The sequence below is a fragment of the Microcebus murinus genome, chromosome 1 (genome assembly GCF_040939455.1).
Source record: "Microcebus murinus isolate Inina chromosome 1, M.murinus_Inina_mat1.0, whole genome shotgun sequence".
Lineage (NCBI taxonomy): Eukaryota > Metazoa > Chordata > Mammalia > Primates > Cheirogaleidae > Microcebus > Microcebus murinus.
Window position 1 is genome coordinate 58,677,886 of NC_134104.1, and position 20,730 is coordinate 58,698,615.

Here is a 20,730-nt window from a genome sequence, read left to right on the forward strand (position 1 = left end):
ATAGGTGTTCTTTGCTTTCATGATATTGGGAAAAGAGGAGAAGAGTTAGTAAAGAAATACAAGCTTTCCTCAAGCCCTTCTTCCCTAAAACATGCTCCATCATATCTCCTGGATTGGCTGGAATATCCTCTGCCTCCACCCCATCACCCTCTCAGTGCAGTGGGAAAGTCGGTGGGTAATTGGGTCCAGATTGGAGATGTTTAATATTCATGAGGCTGGCAGGGCACTGGGAGGGGGTGACTGTCTAGAGTGGGGGTAGGGGTTGGGGGAAGTGATTAGTCATTGAAAGCTAGTGAACAATTCTGAGAAAGAGACGGAGGAAAGGGGGAAGAAAAAGACATGTAGATAGAGATTGGGTGGGGGGAGAGAAAAAAGAGGAGAGAGAGAATCAGAGAGAGGGAGAGAGAGGGAGAGAGCGAGCGAGCGCGCAGGAGAGAGCATGTGCGATGAGCAATAGCTGTGGACCTTACAGTTGCTGCTAACTGCCCTGGTGTGTGTGCGGGAGAGAGAGGGAGGGAGGGAGAGAGCGCGCTAGCGCGAGAGAGCGAGTGAGCAAGCGAGCAGAAAAGAGGTGGAGAGGGGGGGAATAAGAAAGAGAGAGGAGGAAAGGAGAGAAGGCAGGAAGAAGGCAAGGGACGTTACAACCATGCTGTGCTGTATGAGAAGAACCAAACAGGTAGAGCTAAAGATTTTTACTTTTTGCTGTTGTGAAATTGGTTACCAGAGTACAATATTTCCCTGTAAAGACAAAATTTTTTTTTTACTGCTTCTGCTCTGGCCATGGTGCTCGCGTTTCCTTAGCATATGGTAACTGATGGTTGCATCCCAGCTTTTCTCCCTTTCTGTCTTTCATGCTCTGGTTTGGGAATGCTGCTAGTAATTAGGGCAAGGGAAGAAAAAATACGTCTGTTTGGCTAGAAATAAGATTTTTTTTTCCTGTTAGTGAATGCTCAGCGTTTTAGGTCACTGGTCTTGAGGGTGTGGATGTGGAAAGGGGTGTGGGGAAGAAGACGTGGGCTCTACCTACAAGATGGGGAAGCGAACCTTTATATTATTTGCAAAAAGCAGGTTGAGAAAATAGTATTCAAGGCTGAGCATTGCCTGTCTGCCGTACAATTTTCTCACATGTGCTGCGGAAGACGCCTTATTTCGTGCATGCATGTGCTTCAAAGGGGCGCAGGTATCTATGGAAAAACGTGAAGGGTTATTTATTTATTTTTCAATGAATGAATGGAACTGTTATTTGGGAGATTTTTTTTAAAAAAAGAGAACCCCAACTGGGGCTGGGGGAGAAATTGGCCGTGTAGAAGGGGAAAATCCCCTTCCTAAGATCAGTAGTCGATTGTGCACCAGCTGGTCTGAGGAGAGGGTGGACCACGCCCCTAGGAGCCTTGAGCTCAGACGGGATGGGAAAGCCGAGCTGGGTATTACCTGTTGGAAGCCAGGTCTTTTCTCTTCCCCCCTTCCCTTGCTTCTTTCCTGGGGTTATCGGTGACCAGAGACGTGCTAACATCCTGGATGATAAGCATGGTGACTCATTTTTATCAGGAAGAGGGGCGCATCTAAGATTAGCAAGAACCGAGTCCCCTCCTTTCCTCCCCCACTGCCCAGGTTTTTCTTCCATTTCAAATTGCTCGCTTATTTCTTGAAAGACGTTTTAGAAACTTGATTGGGGTGAGAGTGGGGAGGAATGACGAGTGCGGTATTCCGCAGCAACCCATCGTGCCGCGACAGTCTCCAAAAGAAGCTTTCAAACATTTCTTGGAACACGTTTGAGTGATTTTGGCGAAGGTTGAGGAGAAAAAAAATGGGTGTGGGGTATGGGTGAATGTGTGCGTGTGTGTGCGCGTGTGTGTGCCTGTGGCGGGGGTGGGGGTGGGGGTAGGGTTAGTGGTGGCAGGCTTGGTCAAAGAAGCGCTTTGCAGATTGATTGCCTTAGGGGTGGGGTGCAAGAGATCGGATTTGGGTATTCTTTCCTGTGCAGGTATTGGAAATTAGGCAATTTGTAATACACTCCCTGAATCCGAAGGGGGTGGAAGAGAGTGGAGAAGCAGCAGCCTGCCAGCCTTGCACATTTAGCCAGCGCCCTGGAAGGAGGGGTGGGGAGTGAGGATGAAGGAGAAGGAACAGGAAGGGGAAGAGAGACCAGCAGAATGTCAGAGCAGGGGGTGTAGAGGCCTAAATAAGTAAATAAATAAATATAAATAAAGTAGCAGATATTCTGGATTGTGTGGGGATGTTTGGGGAAAAGTCAGTTATTGGGGGTGGGGGGCGGGTATTTGCAGCATTTCCCTAAAGTGCTCTGTGGTTCCGGACATTGATGCTTCCACTGGCTCATTTTTCAAACCAGGACATTTCCTCTCGTGTGTTCCTTTATTTTAATATATAAATGTAATAAATACAGGTGTCGGGGTTAAGTACACCATCAAAGAAAAGTCCTGAGGTTACTTCACTGGTGAACTAGGGAAATAAAATTTAGGAAGGTGGAGCCCCAAGAAAGCCAAAGCTATTTGTTTAAAAAAATCTTTAATTTCAGAAAGAAAAATATGCTGGTTTACAACTTATTCCCACCTCTTTATACACATGCAAGTACATACGTATCTCCTCTGATAAAGGAAACCACACATGATTTTTAGAAAGGGAGTTAGGGCTAAAGGAATTCCCTCCCGAAAATGAGGACAGCTGCTTTCACTCCGGTTCTATCTCACTGACAGCCCCAAGCGCTCACTCTGATGTGCAATTTAATGAAGCTGAAATTGTGTGTTTAGGGAGAAATTCACATGTAAATGCGTACAGCATCCACATACTTCATATGCAACAGTCATGCGTGTATTCTGTATGGTTTCCACATGCCTTCCTGTGTTTTAGCATCATTCATATTCAAAAGAGAAAATGAAGGATATAGAAATTGTCCTATTTTGCCCATGCATTTTATAAATGTGTACTTATGTGTGAAATGGTCATGTCTCTTATATACCACTGTTGTGTATCATTCACATACTAGTTAGTATTTAGGATATCATTCAATCAGACTGAAGGAAATGGTGTATTCAGGGCGTGGGCTCACACTACACTCACTGACTGGCATTTATACAGCGTGAGTACTTAAGTCTCACACAGGTTTCCTTCTTGTGGGTGAAATGATTCTGTATCATTCATGGCAAAATCCAGTGGTGTCCATCCTTTTGACATCTATTCATCCTCCTAGTACTTAATGGGGAATAAAACAAGGGCAAAAACCTGCAAAGGTCTAAACTCTGCCACACCCATAAAATCCAGCAGAAACGTGGGAGGGGGCTGGAGGGCTTGCACTTCCTTCCTCTTCCACTTGAGCAGCATAAAGAAGCAATCTGGGATTTCTAAGTTGTAATGCATTGCCAATGGGTGAGCAGAAAGCATAAATGATATATATTAGCCATTAATTACCATTATAGATTATTGTAGGAGGAAGAAGAGAATGAGAGTGGGGTGGAGATGAGAATATGGTAAATGAGTAGGCAAAGGAGGAATAAAATGAAAAATCCCTGAGATTTTATTGGCTTATGATTTTCAAATATCTTGGGGCTTACTTTAAATAGCTTAATTGCCATGCGTATTGCAGATGATTAAAACTTGCAAGGTATGTTCTGTGTCCACAAAACAAGAAAACCATGAGGTGTTTCCTTTGTTTAAAAATAATGATTTTGGTTTGTAATTGAGGTGTAAAGAACATCATGCAAGCAAGTAGCCCCTCTACTTCTCAGCCCGCAGCCCCTGCCAACATCTGCCTGTTTCCTACTACAACAAATGATTCTTATCTTTGAGAGTGTTGATCTGAGGCTTAGAATTCCAGCCTCACTGTGCCTTTTCCTTGCAGCCTTCGGAAGGTGTTGGAAGGATGTTGCTGTGCAGGCGCTTCTTCCTGGTGATATATTGGATTCCTCCTAAATCTCTCTGAGCCACACCCAGTGTCATCCAGGGACTTAGTGAATTAATTAAATGGAGGCATTCTACTTAATGTAATTGAAGCTTGCTCATTCTTTTTAAAAAATGTAGGGATTTTCACCACACATTTCCGAATTGAAAAAGAAGAAATTGTTTAAAGGGCATTTTTGTTTTTTTGCCAAATTATCTGGACTTTCAGAGAAGCTTAGAAAATTCATGGTGAATCTAGAAATGTGTTCATTTCTGGTGACTCTATGATTCTTTCTAACTCATGGCAGGGTGCATACATTAATAAGCCCTGATATCTCATGCTGACGGTCTGTGTAACTCTGTTCTCTACCCCCCTCCCCCTACTAACCCATGCTGAGGCAACTGGAATAAGAAAATGCAGAGTTAATTTTCTTTCTTGCTGAGCTGGCAAAACTATAGAAACCTTCTTTGATGTTTCATGCTAAAGGGCAATGCTCCTATGCACCAAGAGTGAGAGTGGCTTAGGATCTCCTTTGCCTCTATCATATGAAATTGTCAGTGTTATGCCTGGGGCTGAATTAATCCACAGACTTCAGAGTCTTACCCAGCCCCATAAGAAAGGGGGTTGGGGTTCTTTCAGGCAAAAAGAGAGCATATATATTTAGCAAATGTTCCCCTTGTTCATACTGATTAAGTAAAACAAGATTAAAGTCTTTTATTAATAGTTCAAAGAATACACATAACCAGGTCATCTCAAGAGAAGGCACAGCATTGAACTATTCGCTTCCCTATTAGTTGAAATAGAGGCATTAAGGCAACCAAACAGTGTCTGTTGCAAACCAAAGAAGTGATTGTACACAGGCATTCCCCCTTTTTGAATTTCTGGAGTACAGTCAGGTCGCATCTATACCACCGTAATTAAATCTTCATAACATTCTCCGAAGTGTTGGGAAGAGCACTATACTATGAATGTATGCTGATGCCCCTTACTGATTCTGAGATCTTGAATGAATCACATCATCTTGGGCTTCAATTTCCTTCTGTAGAATGGGAACAAAAACCAAAAAATACAAACAAACAAATAAGCCAAAAAAAACAAAAACAAAAAAAACAAACAAAAATCCATTTCCCTTAAGGATTTTTGTAGGGATTAAACAAAATTAATGTGAAAACAAAGATGAATACAAATACAAAAAAATATTTGTTTCCAAGTTTTGCAATGTGACCCCCGACTTAAAACTGTCAGTTTTTCAGGATTGCCAAGTGCCCCACATGTCACCTTTTTCATTTAGAGGTGACTTCCTTCTGGTCATAGTTGAGTCTTCTGCTTGTGCTCTTATTCTTTCCCCTGTGTTTTCTCCAGAACCTCACTCCCTCATGCTGTGTTCTCTCTTGAGACTTTATCCTCTTGTACTGTATCAACTCCTTTCCTCATAGTCTGTGAATATGCTCTTGTCTCCTTTATCTTAAAGGATTCTGTCCTGACTCTATGTCCCCATATCTATGGTATTCTGCCTCACCTCCTTGTAGAACAAATTTCCTGCAAATACTCTCTGCACACTCACCTTCTCTCCATCACTCCCCATCACTGTTTTATCTACTTTAATTAGGATTTTGTTTCTGTAATTCCACTGGAACATATCCTGAAAAGGACACCACATCTAGTGACCGTTTAGTCTACATCTTATTTGACATCCTTTTGGCGTTTTGTATTGCTTTCCAGCCTGGTTCTGGAACTTTGTCTTTACCGGGCCCCAGGATAGCTCTCCTCCCTCTCAGACAGGACCTTCTCAGTCTCCTTTGCTGGCTTCTTTTACTCTCGTACCCCCCAAAACATCAATGATCTCCTGGTTCATGATCTGGATCCATTCCTCTTCTCTTTCAATCACCTAGGTATTCTCATCCATGTCCAGAGCTTTAACCACCTGTGTGATTTCCAAAGCTGTAGATGAGATATTTATCTTGCACTCCTGATCCATAGATATCCAAGCTGAGATATCCAATGAGACCCTCAAGCTCAGGACCAAACTTCTGTCTTCCGTTTTGTGTCACATTTGGTCTTCCTTATTACCCTTATTGCTAGGACACTGTCCATGTAGCTTCAGGGCTTTAGAAACCTTGGAGTAATCCCAAATGTAGTCCTTTCTTTCAACTTCCATAACCAGTTACTAAATCCTAGTTTAAAAGATTTTGAATACTTCTTCTGGTTTTCAACCCTACTCATTTATATAAATAACCTGGCTCAGAACTTTTATTACCACTCATCCAGACAAATGCAATAGCTTCTTACATGGGCTTCCTATATCCACATTGTTCTTTTTCAATTCTCCTTGCAAATAACACTGGAGTTATCTTTACCTAGTGCAAATCTGGTCATATTATTTTTTCTTGTTAAAATATAACTCCTCAGCCTAGATGACATAATCTAGTTTTGCCTACCTTCCCAGTGCTGTCCTCAGACACCACCCATCTCACCTTATGACACCACGGCAATATTCCAGGCCTTGGTGCCTTTGCTCATACTGTACTCTCTGCCCACATTACACTTCCTTCTCAGCCTGGAGTATTCCCATTTTCCCTGGAAGAGTTAGATCTTTAAAACCATTCTTGGCCTCCCTAAATTTTCTTGTACCTTCTTTGTGCCCAAGCTACATTTTGTACTATCTGTATTTTGACTTACAGCACCATGTAGCATTTACTTTTTTATATATTGGTGTCCACACTGTGAACAACTTGAGGGAAAGAATGAAAACTTAATTTTTGTTTTCTATCTCTAGTGTCTACCATAATGCTTGGTACATAAAGTAACAGGTTTTAACCATGGATAGTCTGTTTGCTAAATAAATATAGAGCCAGGTTTACAGTCTTTCCACAAATTGTAGCATATCTAAATGGATAGAATCACTAGTAGATTTTTGAAAAATCTATTAGCATGAAATTTTAAGGTGGAGCTGATCACATGGATTCTTGGCATTGATTTATAGACATGACAACCATCAGTTTTTACTAAAAGCAGGCACAAAATGAGCCCATTTACAGACTGTATCTCTCCAATCTACCATAGACGGTACTATCTGGAAACCTCCCTTCCATGTCCTCCTCCTCCACCAACAAGTATCCCAGCCCCACCCGCTGAGGCCAGCAGAGTCTCGGTTTTGATGCATGGTTACCACACTCTTGGACCTTCAGTGACCTTCCTTAGGGCCCCAAGTACTTGTGCTGGTTACTTTGCTCCACAACTATTACAAATAGAACCTAAAACAATCTCTTGCTACCCTTAGTTGATTTATATCACTGGTCACACAAACTTCAAAAAAATGTATGTACTGTTGGCCTGTGCTCAAAAATTAATTTTACCTTCATTTGGATTTCTTTTCTTCCTACTGAAGTATCCGCATAATATTATTTCACAAAGTGAACTCTTTATGGAGGTAAAGGGAGGATGAATGGTAAGTAGTCCCTCAACTGTCTGTTAAATGAATGATTGGATCTTTCTTAGGTTTAAAGAGACTGAAAGGACTTAGATTCTGAAACAGATCTATTGTGCCCAGTGTGGGGCAAATTACAACCACAGCATTCCGTGAAGCTACTCTTGCCAAACTCTAAGTGATTTGTCTTCTCTGACTGCATTGGCATGTCCTCGAGAAGAGCTGTAAGACTAAAATATCTGTAAGTCAAGTTTGTCTTCAACCACCAAAGTTAAGTAGTGTTCCTCAGTGGTTGTGCTCTTACTCCGTATCTTGCTCAATGCTTCCAGTCTGTTTGGCACTGCGTTTTCCTATCACTTTTTTCCTCCCCTTACATCCAAATGGAGTTTTTCTGATTAAATAATACCAGCTCATGCTAGCATTTACCGGGCAAGGCTATAGAAGGAGAATTTTAAGAAAAAGTGTGTCCCTTCCAAGTTTTCAAATAAGTATTTTAGACAAAACAGGTATTTAAAGCCATGTCTGGTACATGGTAGATTCTCAATAAACATTTGTTGAGAGAGTAAATGCCGGGAGGGAAGGAACATCACAGTGGGCCATTAGGGGAGATGTTTCAAGACAGAAGACCATTCCTGTGTACCCATTCATAGCGGGCTTTGTGTAAATGCACAGTCAGCTCACAAGGTGGTTGTAGTCGAGGTTGTAATTCCTTCTCCTGTCGGCTTAGATCAGAGAGGCGCCCTTGCATTCATTCATTCAGGTGTAGTATTTGGAGTGTGACCCTCCGTATTTCCTATCTTAATTGTTTACAGATCTTATTTTCTTAGATGTTGTTTGTTTAATGTCCTGTTTCATGTCTTTGTAGTGAAATAAACCCTTTCCCTGGGTTCTAGACCTGGCTCTGCCAATTGCTTGTCGTGTGATCTTGGGTAAGTAATTTAACCTTTCTGAGCCTCAGTTTATTCATGTGTATAGTGGACACATAAAAGGAACCTTCCAAATCCTGACTTGCCTCTTTTTAGTAGGTTTTGTGTGAGGCTTAAATAAAGTGATAAAAATAAAAGTATTTTGCAAACAATGTGTTTTTCAAATATAAGGTATTATTAATCAAGAAATTTCATATATTTATTGATCTGTAAAGTAGTCATGGCTTTATGCAAACTAGAAATACCCATGCTGTCTGTATAGAATATATACATTCTCCATTTCTACTCCCTTTCCTATTCTCTACTGAGTGCATATTAACCGTGCTAATGGATGGGAGCATAGTATATCTTTATCTCTTCCTTCGAAAACTTCAGTGACAGAATTTAAGCCAACATGCAAATTGTCATAAGACTCAAGATCAATTCAGATCTATTTGGAATATCTACAGTTTTCCCTTTTATCGTTTTCTGTTTTAGTCTTTTCTTGTCGTTTACATCTCTTCTCCATTTGCTAAGTCTGCTGCTTCTCCCACATCCCCACCCCCACTCCACCTCCAAACTGGGTTCTCAGCACTAAGCGTACCAGGCCTGCTGTGCTCACATCCATCACATGAGGGTCCAGTCAGGCAGAAGAGTGGAGAGAGGAAGCGGGGCTGTTCGGGAGACTAAAAAGGGAGGTGCAGCCTGGTTGGGGGAAAGCACACTTCTAATATTATCACCTGAGCACCGTTTCCGTAACAGCTTCAAGCTTTGTCAATGCAACAGGAACAAACCTGATCAGAGAGGTAATATATAATCCTGAAGGTTTCCAAATTCAACTCAAAATACTATAATTTTCTGAGCCCTAAGGGGCTCCACAAAAGACATTTCATTTTTCCTGTGTTCTGGATATGATTGGGATATATTACCAATTTAGTACATCAAAATTTGTCAAATTCTCATATAAGCAATGGAATTCTACAACCCAAAGAAAATGAGTTCGTAAACATATAGATAATATTTGGAAATATTTCAAAGTATAATAATTGGATCAAGTTAGTCCAAGAGAATCTGTTTTTCTTAGAAGTGAAAAATTTAACATAAAAATTAGTATTGTACATATTATGCCAAAATACTTTTATACAGAGAGCTCGTGTAGACTGCAATAGAAAGATATATTAACAAGAAATTTGAAAATAATCTGGCGTCCAGAAGGAAAGAATAATTTATATAATTATATTTGTAGTTGGTTAATGGTCAGTATCACTTTTAATCCTTCAACACTAGCTACATCCCTTTCTCCCTCCTTCTTTCTCTGCCTCAGCATGCACTGCTTCTATTATATATGTGTTTTTAAATTGTGTACAAGTAACAGAAACCAACCTTAAGGATCCATAAGAAGGAATGTATTAAAAACAAAAAAACTAGAGATCACATGAAATTAAGTTGAACAGCCAAGCCTATGTGAATTAGGGTAGATCTGGGAATCTCAACAAGAGATAAACTTTCTTTCTGGAGTCCTGCATCTAAAAGAGTGTTACTAACAACCCTAGCTTCTCTATCTCTTAATCCAAATTTCTAAATGAGGAGATAGAAAGACAGAGAGAGAGAGAGAATGAATATGAATGAGGATGAATGAATGAAATCCATTGGTCCTGCTTAGATCAGCTAGTTACCGCCCCTGGGCTAGTATCTCTGACTGGAAGAAGGGGAAGGTCACATAGTTTAGACACAATTTCTGGAAGCCTACCCCTTAAATCTAGTGAGAGAGTAAATTAGTTGAAAGTTTCTTGCATATATACCTGTATGCCCTCAGTAAGGTAGCTACGCAGATCAGAAGAGGTTTATCTCAAATGTGGTGGACCATTAATTTTTCCCTTTGGTTGTTTTCAATTTGATCTGTATTATATATGCTTACTATTCGTAGGGTTATCATCACTGATGGCTCTAAAAGGAAGCAGTAACCACACTGATTACTGCACCCATAAGCTTACATATCTAAAACAGAAAGGTTAGGGTAAATCTCCGTATCTGGAGATGTCAGACTCTGGGTTTTCACTGTTTTCAAGAGGCCTAACTCTAGCAGATACCACTTGTCTAAGAGGGATGCTAAGTACCATATATTCTTGCTAATTTGGCATGATGTTGCTTCGCTCTAACGTCTCTTTTTTTAGTTTAGAGAATCAGTTTCTGCAAAAAGAAAAAAAAATTGGGCAATAATGAGTGTAAAACAGCTCTGCTGGATTTATATCAGAGAAATGCTACTCCTTGACATTAGTCATCTCATTTTGAATGTTCTTGAATTAATTCCAGCAATAATCACCATATTTATCTATTTTTAGAAAATTGGCACTTTCTAAAATATTGAGCTGTTGCCTCCATATGCATCAGTTTGCTCTAAATGTAGAATATTGGTAATTGGCCTTACATCCATTATTTGTAATTCCAGTTCCAATAACTACTCAAAATGTTATTTTTATATGAAAATTGGAAAGACCCTAATATCTTCCCATTAATAACTAGATAAAAGAGCTAGATCAGGCAAAGAGAAAAATAACTGAAATGATCTCCAAAGGTTAAGTGAACTCAGGAATTGGCTGCTTTTTTAAGTAGCAGCAAAACCTCTTTAGTCAGCATAACTAGGACTGACTGGAAGCTTTTAGAATGCACATCCTCTTTTCATTCTTACTTTGTTTTGATTCAGAAACCAATTTACCTGCTTAGACTATAAGCTGAGAATTAAAAGCTCCTCTTAATGGCCAAACTAGATCCTACAACAGCTGTTTCCATAGGATGTATTCTACAGTTCTATTCAAATTTTAGTAGAGGCAATTGTCTCCATTATTTACCTAAAAAAGAAATTCTCATTTTCTAAATAATTAGCTTGCATTTAGATTTGTACGTACATGTTGTACTGGGGCAGCACAGTGTAGTTGTCAAGACTCTTACCAATGTTCAGGCAAAGAGAAATAGGCATTGAGTAGATTTTGGGTGAACATTGCATTTCAAAGTCCTTTCTCTTTAAATCAATTTCAAAAAGTAATATTTCATTTGAGAGATGAAAACGAATAGCAAGACTTCATAATTGATCCATTGTGAACTCCCTCATTTCATTCCATTTCATTTTCATAGGCACTTGGAGAATTTTTCTTCCAAATCCAAGTTTCATTGGATTAATCTTTCTCAAAATTTCCAAGATTTTCAAAAGGAAAGGGAGAATGATATTGTCTTACTTAAAAAAAAAAACAAAAAAAAAAACCCAGTTCTTTCTTCAGTAAAATCAAGTTGTGGTTTTGATTTATTCAAACATTTTTTTTTTCCTGAAGAGCACCTTTTGCAGTATTTCCTTACTCCTTAAGGATTTGATTACCCCAAGTAAGAGAAGGAGATTGCTTTCTCTGTCACCTAGGAAAGTTACACTGGAGAAATCAGGTTGGTATTAAGTATTCATTTGAATAAGTCTTTCATGCTAATCCTTTTAATTCAGTGTTCCTCAGGGCTTTTATTGCCTGTTTGAAAGACTCAAGGTGATAGTCTTTTGATAACTCCGCCAGATTTGTGTTTCCACACTGATGGGCAGTTAACTGGAGAGCTGAGAGCTGTATAGAAAACCAAGGGCAAAACTTAATTTCTTACACATTCTTTCTTCCACCTTGAACTTCATACCTTGCACCTCTGGGATGAAACCAGGACATGAGGAAATGAGGGTTTCTATAATTGAAAAGGGAGGAAGAGATTAAAATTATAAAATAGAATTACTCAGTTTGGAATTGGGCCATAACCCTCTAGTAAAAACTGTCATGGGATCATTAATGACCACAGATGGCTCAGACCTCACTTCTAAACATCATCTGAAAAACACATTATGCACAAGGGAAGGAGTATTCAGAAAAGAATTCAAGAAGTTTGGACACTAGTATACTTAAATATACTTAACCATACTTAGGACCAAATTCAGTTTTTATCTTCACTTAGTGGAAAAAAACTATTCTTGGCTAAAAAGTGCGATTTTGTTGTCATTGTTATTGTATCTTATGTACTAGACAATATTTTTCAATAATTAAGGATTTTCCTACAGGCCCTCTACTGTCCTCTCCTGTGTTCTCATTCCAGTGTCATTGAAGACTGATTAGTTCAAGTACATACTGAAGTCTATTTTACTAAACATGTCTTACCAAAATTGTTACTTTTACTTAAATTGGATATATAGTTAAAATCCATCTGTAAAGAAACAAACTATAAAAAACATAGGAAAACCATTAAGAAAGTTAACTTTCCTATAATCCAATGTTTTCAGACATTAAAAATATTATTTTTCCTTTTATTCTTTGTTGTTACCTTAAAAAGTGTCATGTTAAATTAATTATCTTCTCCCTAGATTAGCCTTCCTATTCCCCTTCTCTTGATAATATCTTTTAGAGAGTCTAGCACATTCCCAGTTTCTCAGCTCACAACATGGGATTATACTATTCCTTCCCTTGCGAAGGCCATACTATGAGTTACCAAATTCTATTTGCAACGTGTTTCACATCTGTTCTTTCTACTTTCTGATAGCCTTTTAAAACCAGCATTTCAGAAGAGAACCAAGCCCCTAAATTCCTAAGGCCTTAATGCCCATATGTGTTTAACGAGTTAACCCCTCTCCTGTGCATCTATATGGGTACTGGTTACATACCATCCTTGGAAGATGAAAAAATAGTCATTCATTTTGTTGTGTTCTGTAGTTTAGATGAGAAACTCCAGGTGAAAAAAGCTGGAGTGTCCCCAAAATTCCCTGTTTTCAGCATCACCTCTACATACTGCCTGCTGGCTAATCTTACATTTGATTCCCCTTTTCCCAAAATTTCAATGCTTTCTTTTTGTTTACGGGGCTAATTCTAATTTATTGATTTATGATTGTTTTAAAAGGCTCCTCAGAATCCATCACCAATCTCCTTCCTATTCTTGCCTTATCTCCTGCTGACTCTGGCATTGACTAGGCTTGTCAATTGAAACAGATTTAGTCTCTCTGGGCTGTCATTTCCTTTTATGTAAAACAAAAGTATTAAACAAAGTCATCTCTAAGGCTTGCCAACTTGTAACAAACATGTTCTGTAGCAAATTTCTCTTTTACTTGGATAGTCAGTCCTGGCCAGATTTAGTATGAATTTAAGTTATAGTTTTCCTATACTTTTGTTCATTGTCATTGCCACTACTTGGAAAATTCTTTTTTTTGTCTAATTCAATCTCACCCAACCTCGGAGCTGTAAAATACGAGTTATATCATTTGTGAAGGCTATCCTGATTACTACAGTTCTCTGTGACTTCTTGCCCTCTTAGATCCTGTAATACATACTACCTGCCCCCTTCCTTTGTCATTCATCAAACAACCTTAATCATCCATTTGTGTTTACATATATCTGAATTCCCCCAACTAGTTTGCAAACTCTTTGAAGGTAAAGTGTCCAGTTTAGTGCCTGGCTCAAGAAACACATATTGATTTATATCGACTATGGGATGACCTCTGAATTAGACTCTGAGAGAGTGTACAAGACAAATAGAAAACTTAGTAAACTCTCAGAAAGACACGTGAAGCTATCTTGCACTATTCTCTGGGACTTTTTTAAAAATTTATTTATTTTTATTTTAGCGTATTATGGGGGTACAAGTGTTAAGGTTACATATATTGCCCATGCCCCCCTCCCCCCTTGAGTAAGAGCTTCAAGTGTGTCCATCCCCCAAACGTTGCACATCTTACTCGTTAGGTTTTGACATCATGAAACATACCTTCCCTCTTGAATCTCTTTATTTTCTTGCCTTTCATAACACCTATTTCTTCTGGTTTTTCCCTTCTACATCTTTGGTTGCACTTTTTTTCCTGCTTGGCTTTTATTCTAACAACCTCTGCAAAGTTGGTGTTACTCCGGCTTTTATCCTTACTCTCTCATGTCCTTACACAACACGAGCTCCATGAATAATCTAATCCATGCCCACAACTCTCACATAGACTAGTAGTTCTTGAACTCTTCAGGTTCTCCAGCCAAACCTACTTCCTGGATTCTAGAGCTTTCCATCTAACAGTCCACTGGAAATCTTTTTTCTGATGACCAACAGGAACCCCAGTTGCAACATGTCCTGAAAATAAATCATCACTTATTGTTCCCACATCTCTGCTCCTGTCTCATCCAGTCATCTAATTCAGAAATAGAGCCCTGATCCACTCCCTATATCTTCCTTTTATCATTAGATGCTACTACTTTCCCCCTAGTTTCTATAATTAAAAACAAATAAACAGAAACCTTTCATTTCTCCCATTCCTTTACTCCCTACCTTGAAAATATATCTTCATTCTGTCCACTCTTCTCCATCTCCAGTCATCTCTAACACAGTCATCTTTTATGGAGACTGATGCAATAGCCTCCCTTCTCATAGCCGCCTTCTACCCTCAACCCCTTACCAACCATTCTTCCCTCAGTTGCCAGACTGGTCTTTATAAAAGAGTCTATCACATCATGCATCTCCCCTATTTAAAAATCTTTGATGGCTTCCCATTCCACTTAGAATCAAAACCAAACTCATTAGTACCAAGACCTATAAAATCCTATATGACCCAGGCCTTTCCTCCTTTTCTAATTTATTATTACCATACCTTTTGGTCACCAAGTCTCCTGGCCTGTTTTTAGTTTATAAAACATATCAAGCACATTCCTACTTCTTTGCATATGCTATTCCTGTGCCCAGAAAACTCTTCCTCTGGCTTTTTACTTGAGGGGCCTTCATATCTGAATGGTGTCCAAGTTACTTTCTAACACATTACACTGATTTTATTTTTTTTTAAAGATTTTTCTCAATTTGATTTTTAAAAAAATATTTACTTATTAATCTTCTGGTCACTGCCTATCCCCTCAAACTTAAAAACCCACCCCTCTTCACATCCCAGACTCTTTTGCAATTGTGTTATTTCATAAAATGACCCATATTATTTCATCTTTTTTCCCTTTTTAAGCACTGTGTGTGTGGGGTTGCCCTATATTGTCTCCCTTGCTCCTGTTTTCTATATGACACATTTCCAGTTTATTTCCACTATGTGGTTGAGGTTATTTTCTTCCTTATGGAGATTCCCCAATCCTTCAGTCTGATATGATTATCCTCCCCTTCATACCATCATTATGCCCACTGCATACCTCTACTACAACAGTCAACATTTATTATAAGTATTTGTTTACATGTCTATCTCTTTTGCTACACTAGGAGCTCCCTTAGGGTCAGAATTCTGTTTCATTTGTTACCTACATAGAGCTCTAATTCAATGCTTTGTACACTGTAGGTTCTTACTAAATAGGAGTTGAGTAAATGAAGTCTACACAGATGAAAAAATATCAGTGTCCACTGAGCAGTACATAATGGCATACTTTGCTTAGGACTAAGGCAAAGGTTGCCCAACTCCCACTGATCAATCATAGAAACTGCTCACTTCTGGCACAGGCCATAATTGGGCACCTAATAGATATCTCACACAGAGCTGAGACCTCACAGACTTGGATTTCACCCAAGTGGTGCCAGCTGGTTGCTTCAGCAAATAACAGTCACCATTTTGTAGAGAGACACTCTAAAAGAATCAGAAAGAGAGCCATACTTGACAATATAAACTTATTATCTGGACTAAGAATCAGTAGTCATTTTAAAATATATAGCTATGCCTTCTTGGCCACTTATTCTGCTTCCTAAACCTACTGTTGAACATTCAGCCCTTTCTTCACATCTAAAGCTGGTATCTTTTGGCACTGCTCCCACAGGCAGGAATCCTTTGGTGAGATTTCAAATCTTTCCTCCTTGTTAATAACATGATTTGTTGTTGTGTATACACTCTCTCTTGCCTTTCACTTTCTTTAATTTATATTTTTAAAAATTATGCACAATAATGCTTAGTTGTCATTTTTCCTGGTCCCCCTGCAGTATTGAAACATTCATCTGATGAGATTGTACCTATCCCCAAACTAATAAAAAATGGAAAGATACTAGTAGATTTTCCTACAGGGTAATGAAAGAACAAATGGCTGGGAAACCAGTGATTTACAAACAGTAACTTATACCTTTTACAAACAAAAATTAATTCCTTCTAGGAAGTAGAGCCGAGAAGGAATGGGCTTCTCCTTGGAATTCTGGTGAGGGAGAAATAGCTTCAATTTAATCTGCTCTTCTTGTAAGAAAAGTTAAGAGAATCAGGAAGGAAAAAGAATGGTCCATAATCATTAGGTAGCTAGGTCTTATTGAACTAAAGCTAAATAACATAGAAATTACATATACTTTCTTGATCTGGACGAGAAACTTAAACACATTAAGATTTATTTCTTTAGGAAATGATAATCTGTTTCAAACTGGTAATTAGCAAAACAAACTTTGGAAAAACATCTTATTTATAGGTTGGGAGAGTGTGTTCATCAAAAATCAAATTTGGGAATAACCAAAGAATATAATTTTCCTGTTTAGAGTAATGGATGATCCTTAGGAAAGCAAGATGAAACACATTTCAGCTGAAAAATATTTGTCACATTTCACAGTCACACTTTTTAAATTTTGGTACTTAGCATGGAAGGTGGAGGATATGCATGAATAGTTTGGGTTGCTGAGAAAGCAGATGAAACAAGTATTCAGCACTGGAAAGATTGACCTAGTGGGACACGGTGAAAGCTTCAGAGACCCACCAGTCAGGGGTGAAACCACTTCAGGCCATTTCTAGAAGGGAATTCATTTTCCATCCCATTGATCTAGCCATACATTGCTTTGGCTTCAGTTTTCACAGGCTTTTCCATTGGACTGTTTTCTCAACAGAACACTATATAGAGTGGAAAATCATTTCTACATCAAGCCTCTGGACTCCTCCATTGATGTATATGCAGGGACACTGCAGTGTCACACTACTGTAAATTTTAAGCTGCCAGTAATGATATGGTATTTCAGGAATAGCCAACAAATCTGTATTATTCTGATTAAACCAAGTTTCAGCCCAATTCTCTGGAACTAAGAAAAGAGTTTCCTTTGGATTTCAGTGGAGGGTCAACAGGTCAGGTCTATGTTGGTACAAGAAGATTAGAGATTACACTGGAGAATCACAAAGTTTTCTAAGCACTCCACCTACATATGAACTTTTGTTACCTCCTAACATTAAAACTGGTACTATTTTCTCCACCTGAAATGTATTCGTTCCTCTATTCTGTCAAACCACATTCTGCCTCCAAAACGTCTGTTGAAAAATTACCACCTTTATAAAATCATTTTAGACATTTCCTCATTCCCTATTTGGTTCCATATTGCATTCACTCTTTAGCAAATCCTCCTCCCCTATAATGTGTGTGTGTGTGTTACATGTAAACACACCTCTTTATATACATTTATACACATATAGGTATGTGTGTGTATATATATATATATATATAGAGAGAGAGAGAGAGAGAGAGAGAGAGAGAACATTTATATGTTTTATACTTAAATATATTGTTCTTTTCTGTTTCCCTAGAGATTGCTTAAGATTTGTTCCTGGGTTTCCTCTGTTTTAGATTTCACAAGGCACCATACAATGCTGCATGTACTGGGTCTACGGTTAGAGCCACTAACTACCTTTTTTCTTTAATATACCAAGGACAAGTTGTCATACTATTTGTCTGTGTACCTGATAATAATAATTATCATTAATTAGTGGAGCTGAAGAGAGCTTAAGGATTATCTACTTTGTTTTTCTTTTAGCTTCTTTTTACCCACAGAATGTTTTTGACCCAGATGAAATATTACTTAGAATCCAAATATGTACAACACATAAAAGGTGCTATTGTGGCTTAAGCAGAGTTTGGAGGTTCAGAGATCTGTCTGGTCAGTTCCTTCCCCTGTCCCTTGGGGCACCTCTAATAAAGCCCCAGGGAGCAGAGTTTTTGAAACACTGATCTGTGGGCAATCCTTCAGGGTGCAGATGTTAGGAGATTCCATGCTCAGGGTCACTCAACTCAAAAAGAGCCAAGATGGAATTGCTTCCTGTGTCAGGACTACTTCTTTCAGAGGGATGACAGAAGATCATGCTCCCAATCTCTGACTGTACCTATCCCTGAATTTTCTAAGTTTAACTCAGTATTTATGTGGTTTCTCAATGAACAGGATGGTTTTTTCACAAATGAAGACCAGAAGTTATTTTTCTGTTTTCCACTTTTTAGCTTTTACTCATCTTATTTTTCAATTAGCCTTTTTCATCAAGACTTATTTTAGAGACAACATTTTTCTTTAAATATATGGAAATTACTTATTCATTCAACAAACATTTATTAATAACCTACCATGAGCCAAGAACTATGCTGTGTACTGTAAATATAGAATTTTTTTTTAAAGAAACACTCTCTACCATGAAGTAGCTCATAGTACAGTGTAGTAGGCCTATTTTTGTCAAATTAAAAATATGTATGATATAATATTACTTTATCAGTCTCAGGTGGTATTTTCTTAATTGTCCAAGGATATTTCTTAGTATAGGAATACACCAGCATTTCTTCTTGCATAAATGTGACTATTCAACTAGCCTCGAAGGATTGAAAGGTTGAAATATTTATAGAACTATGGACTTAAATACCACAACTTGAAAGGGTTTTAATGGATTAAATGTGTTAATATATCTATAATACTTAAAATTATACCTGCATATAGTAAGCATTTAATGTTAGTTATTGCTTATTATTATTGATGCTGTTGATTATGATGAAGTTATATCTCTATTAAATGAATCATAAATCTAAACTTTTTTTAGAGATTCTTAGAAGACTAGTTTCTGGATTTTGGGTAGCATGTGTGTGTGCGTATGTAAGTATTCATACATGTCTGTAGTTCAATGAACATAAAATTGGTTAACTGAGAAATGAGATATTAATGCCACTCACTTAAACTTTGTGCACTCTGTGCTCTCAAAATTCTTAGGGCTAATATACATTTGTTCTTGGAGTGTGGAACTCAGAGAAATAATTAGCATATCTCACAGATGTAGTTAATTAACCAGGAATAAAGATATAAGCCTGCCTCCACTTAGAAGGTGGAGAGGCTCATCACTTGCAGAAAGCTGGAACATGGACATCTCAAGACCTAGACTCAACCTCTTTGAATGTTCAAGGAAAGACGCAAAGATGCAATGGCAGTTACAAATTATCCTCAATGGTGGTTGCTTCCAGGGTCTGTGGCCATGGAATCCATGGACCCATGTCCTAATCAGTTGGTGGTCTTGCATTGACTGTGTTTTCTGGGCCTGTCTTTCCTTAATTCTTGACTATTTTTGACCCTAATTCTCTGGCCTCCCTATCAACAATGTGAACTCTGGTATTATCCTAATTCAGTCCAGTTTCTATTGCTCACATGCAAGACTTTTACTGATACAACCTTAGCTCAGAAATCAGGTGAAGGTTACTAATATTTTTTACCTAGATTATTGCAATATCCTCAGAGATTGTGTATGCACTGTTCCCTCTGCCTGAAATGCTTTGTTGCAACATATTCTCATGAGTAGCTTCCTTACTTCCTTGGGGCTTTACTCAAGTCTCACCTGTTTAAAATCTTATCTAGGAGCCTTTCATTCATTACCCTATATAAAACTGTACTCCTCCCTAACTTTCCCTATCTGTCCCCTTTCATTCTCTTTCAGTTTTCTCTGTGGCCCTTGTATCCATCCAAGATACTAACAATCTGCTGACACCAGTGGCATGTAAACTTCATGAGAGCTCCATTACTCTTTTAGTAACGTATATTTCCTAGAATCTAGTACAGTGCCTGGCACATTTCAGATGCTCAATAAATATTTTTTTTTTTTTTTTGAGACAGAGTTTCGCTTTGTTGCCCAGGCTAGAGTGAGTGCCGTGGCGTCAGCCTAGCTCACAGCAACCTCAAACTCCTGGGCTCGAGTGATCCTTCTGCCTCAGCCTCCCGGGTAGCTGGGACTACAGGCATGCGCCACCATGCCCGGCTAATTTTTTTTTTATATATATATCAGTTGGCCAATTAATTTCTTTCTATTTATAGTAGAGACGGGGTCTCGCTCTTGCTCAGGCTGGTTTTGAACTCCTGACCTTGAGCAATCCGCCCGCCTTGGCCTCCCAAGAGCTAGGATTACAGGCTTGAGCCACAGCGCCCGGCCGCTCAATAAATATTTATTGAATGAATAAATAAATTCATTGAAATTCTGCTCAGATGTGATGATAAGAATAAGCTAAAAATATGCTATAGCTAATGCATCCATTCCACCTTCCCCTATGTCCTTCTTGATTTCTCTCCCTTAATCTGGACTAGCAGCACCACATCCTATATATTCCTTTCAGTTCAGTTGTCAGTCTAAGATATATTATGCAGTGGATCTCTTAAGAGTAATGAAAGAGGAATTTGGTCCTGCCTCCCACTACAAAATGCTTATTTATTTCTCCTTTTACATTTTAATTGTTTAAATATTTGGGGAGGATTTTCCTGCTGTGGTAAATTTATACTCATTAAATTGTCAAATGTGACGG

At 38.6% G+C, this 20,730-nt stretch overlaps 1 protein-coding gene across 1 annotated transcript in view; it reads left to right on the top strand.

Moving 5' to 3' along the window:
* The first annotated feature begins 467 nt into the window (after positions 1 to 467).
* The window catches only part of GAP43 (growth associated protein 43), a 98,330-nt gene continuing 78,067 nt past the window's right edge, over positions 468 to 20,730 (top strand). The window contains exon 1 of the mRNA XM_012785583.2: positions 468 to 676. Coding sequence (XP_012641037.2) covers positions 647 to 676 — 30 coding nt within the window. The 5' untranslated portion in view covers positions 468 to 646. The remainder of the gene's footprint in view (positions 677 to 20,730) is intronic.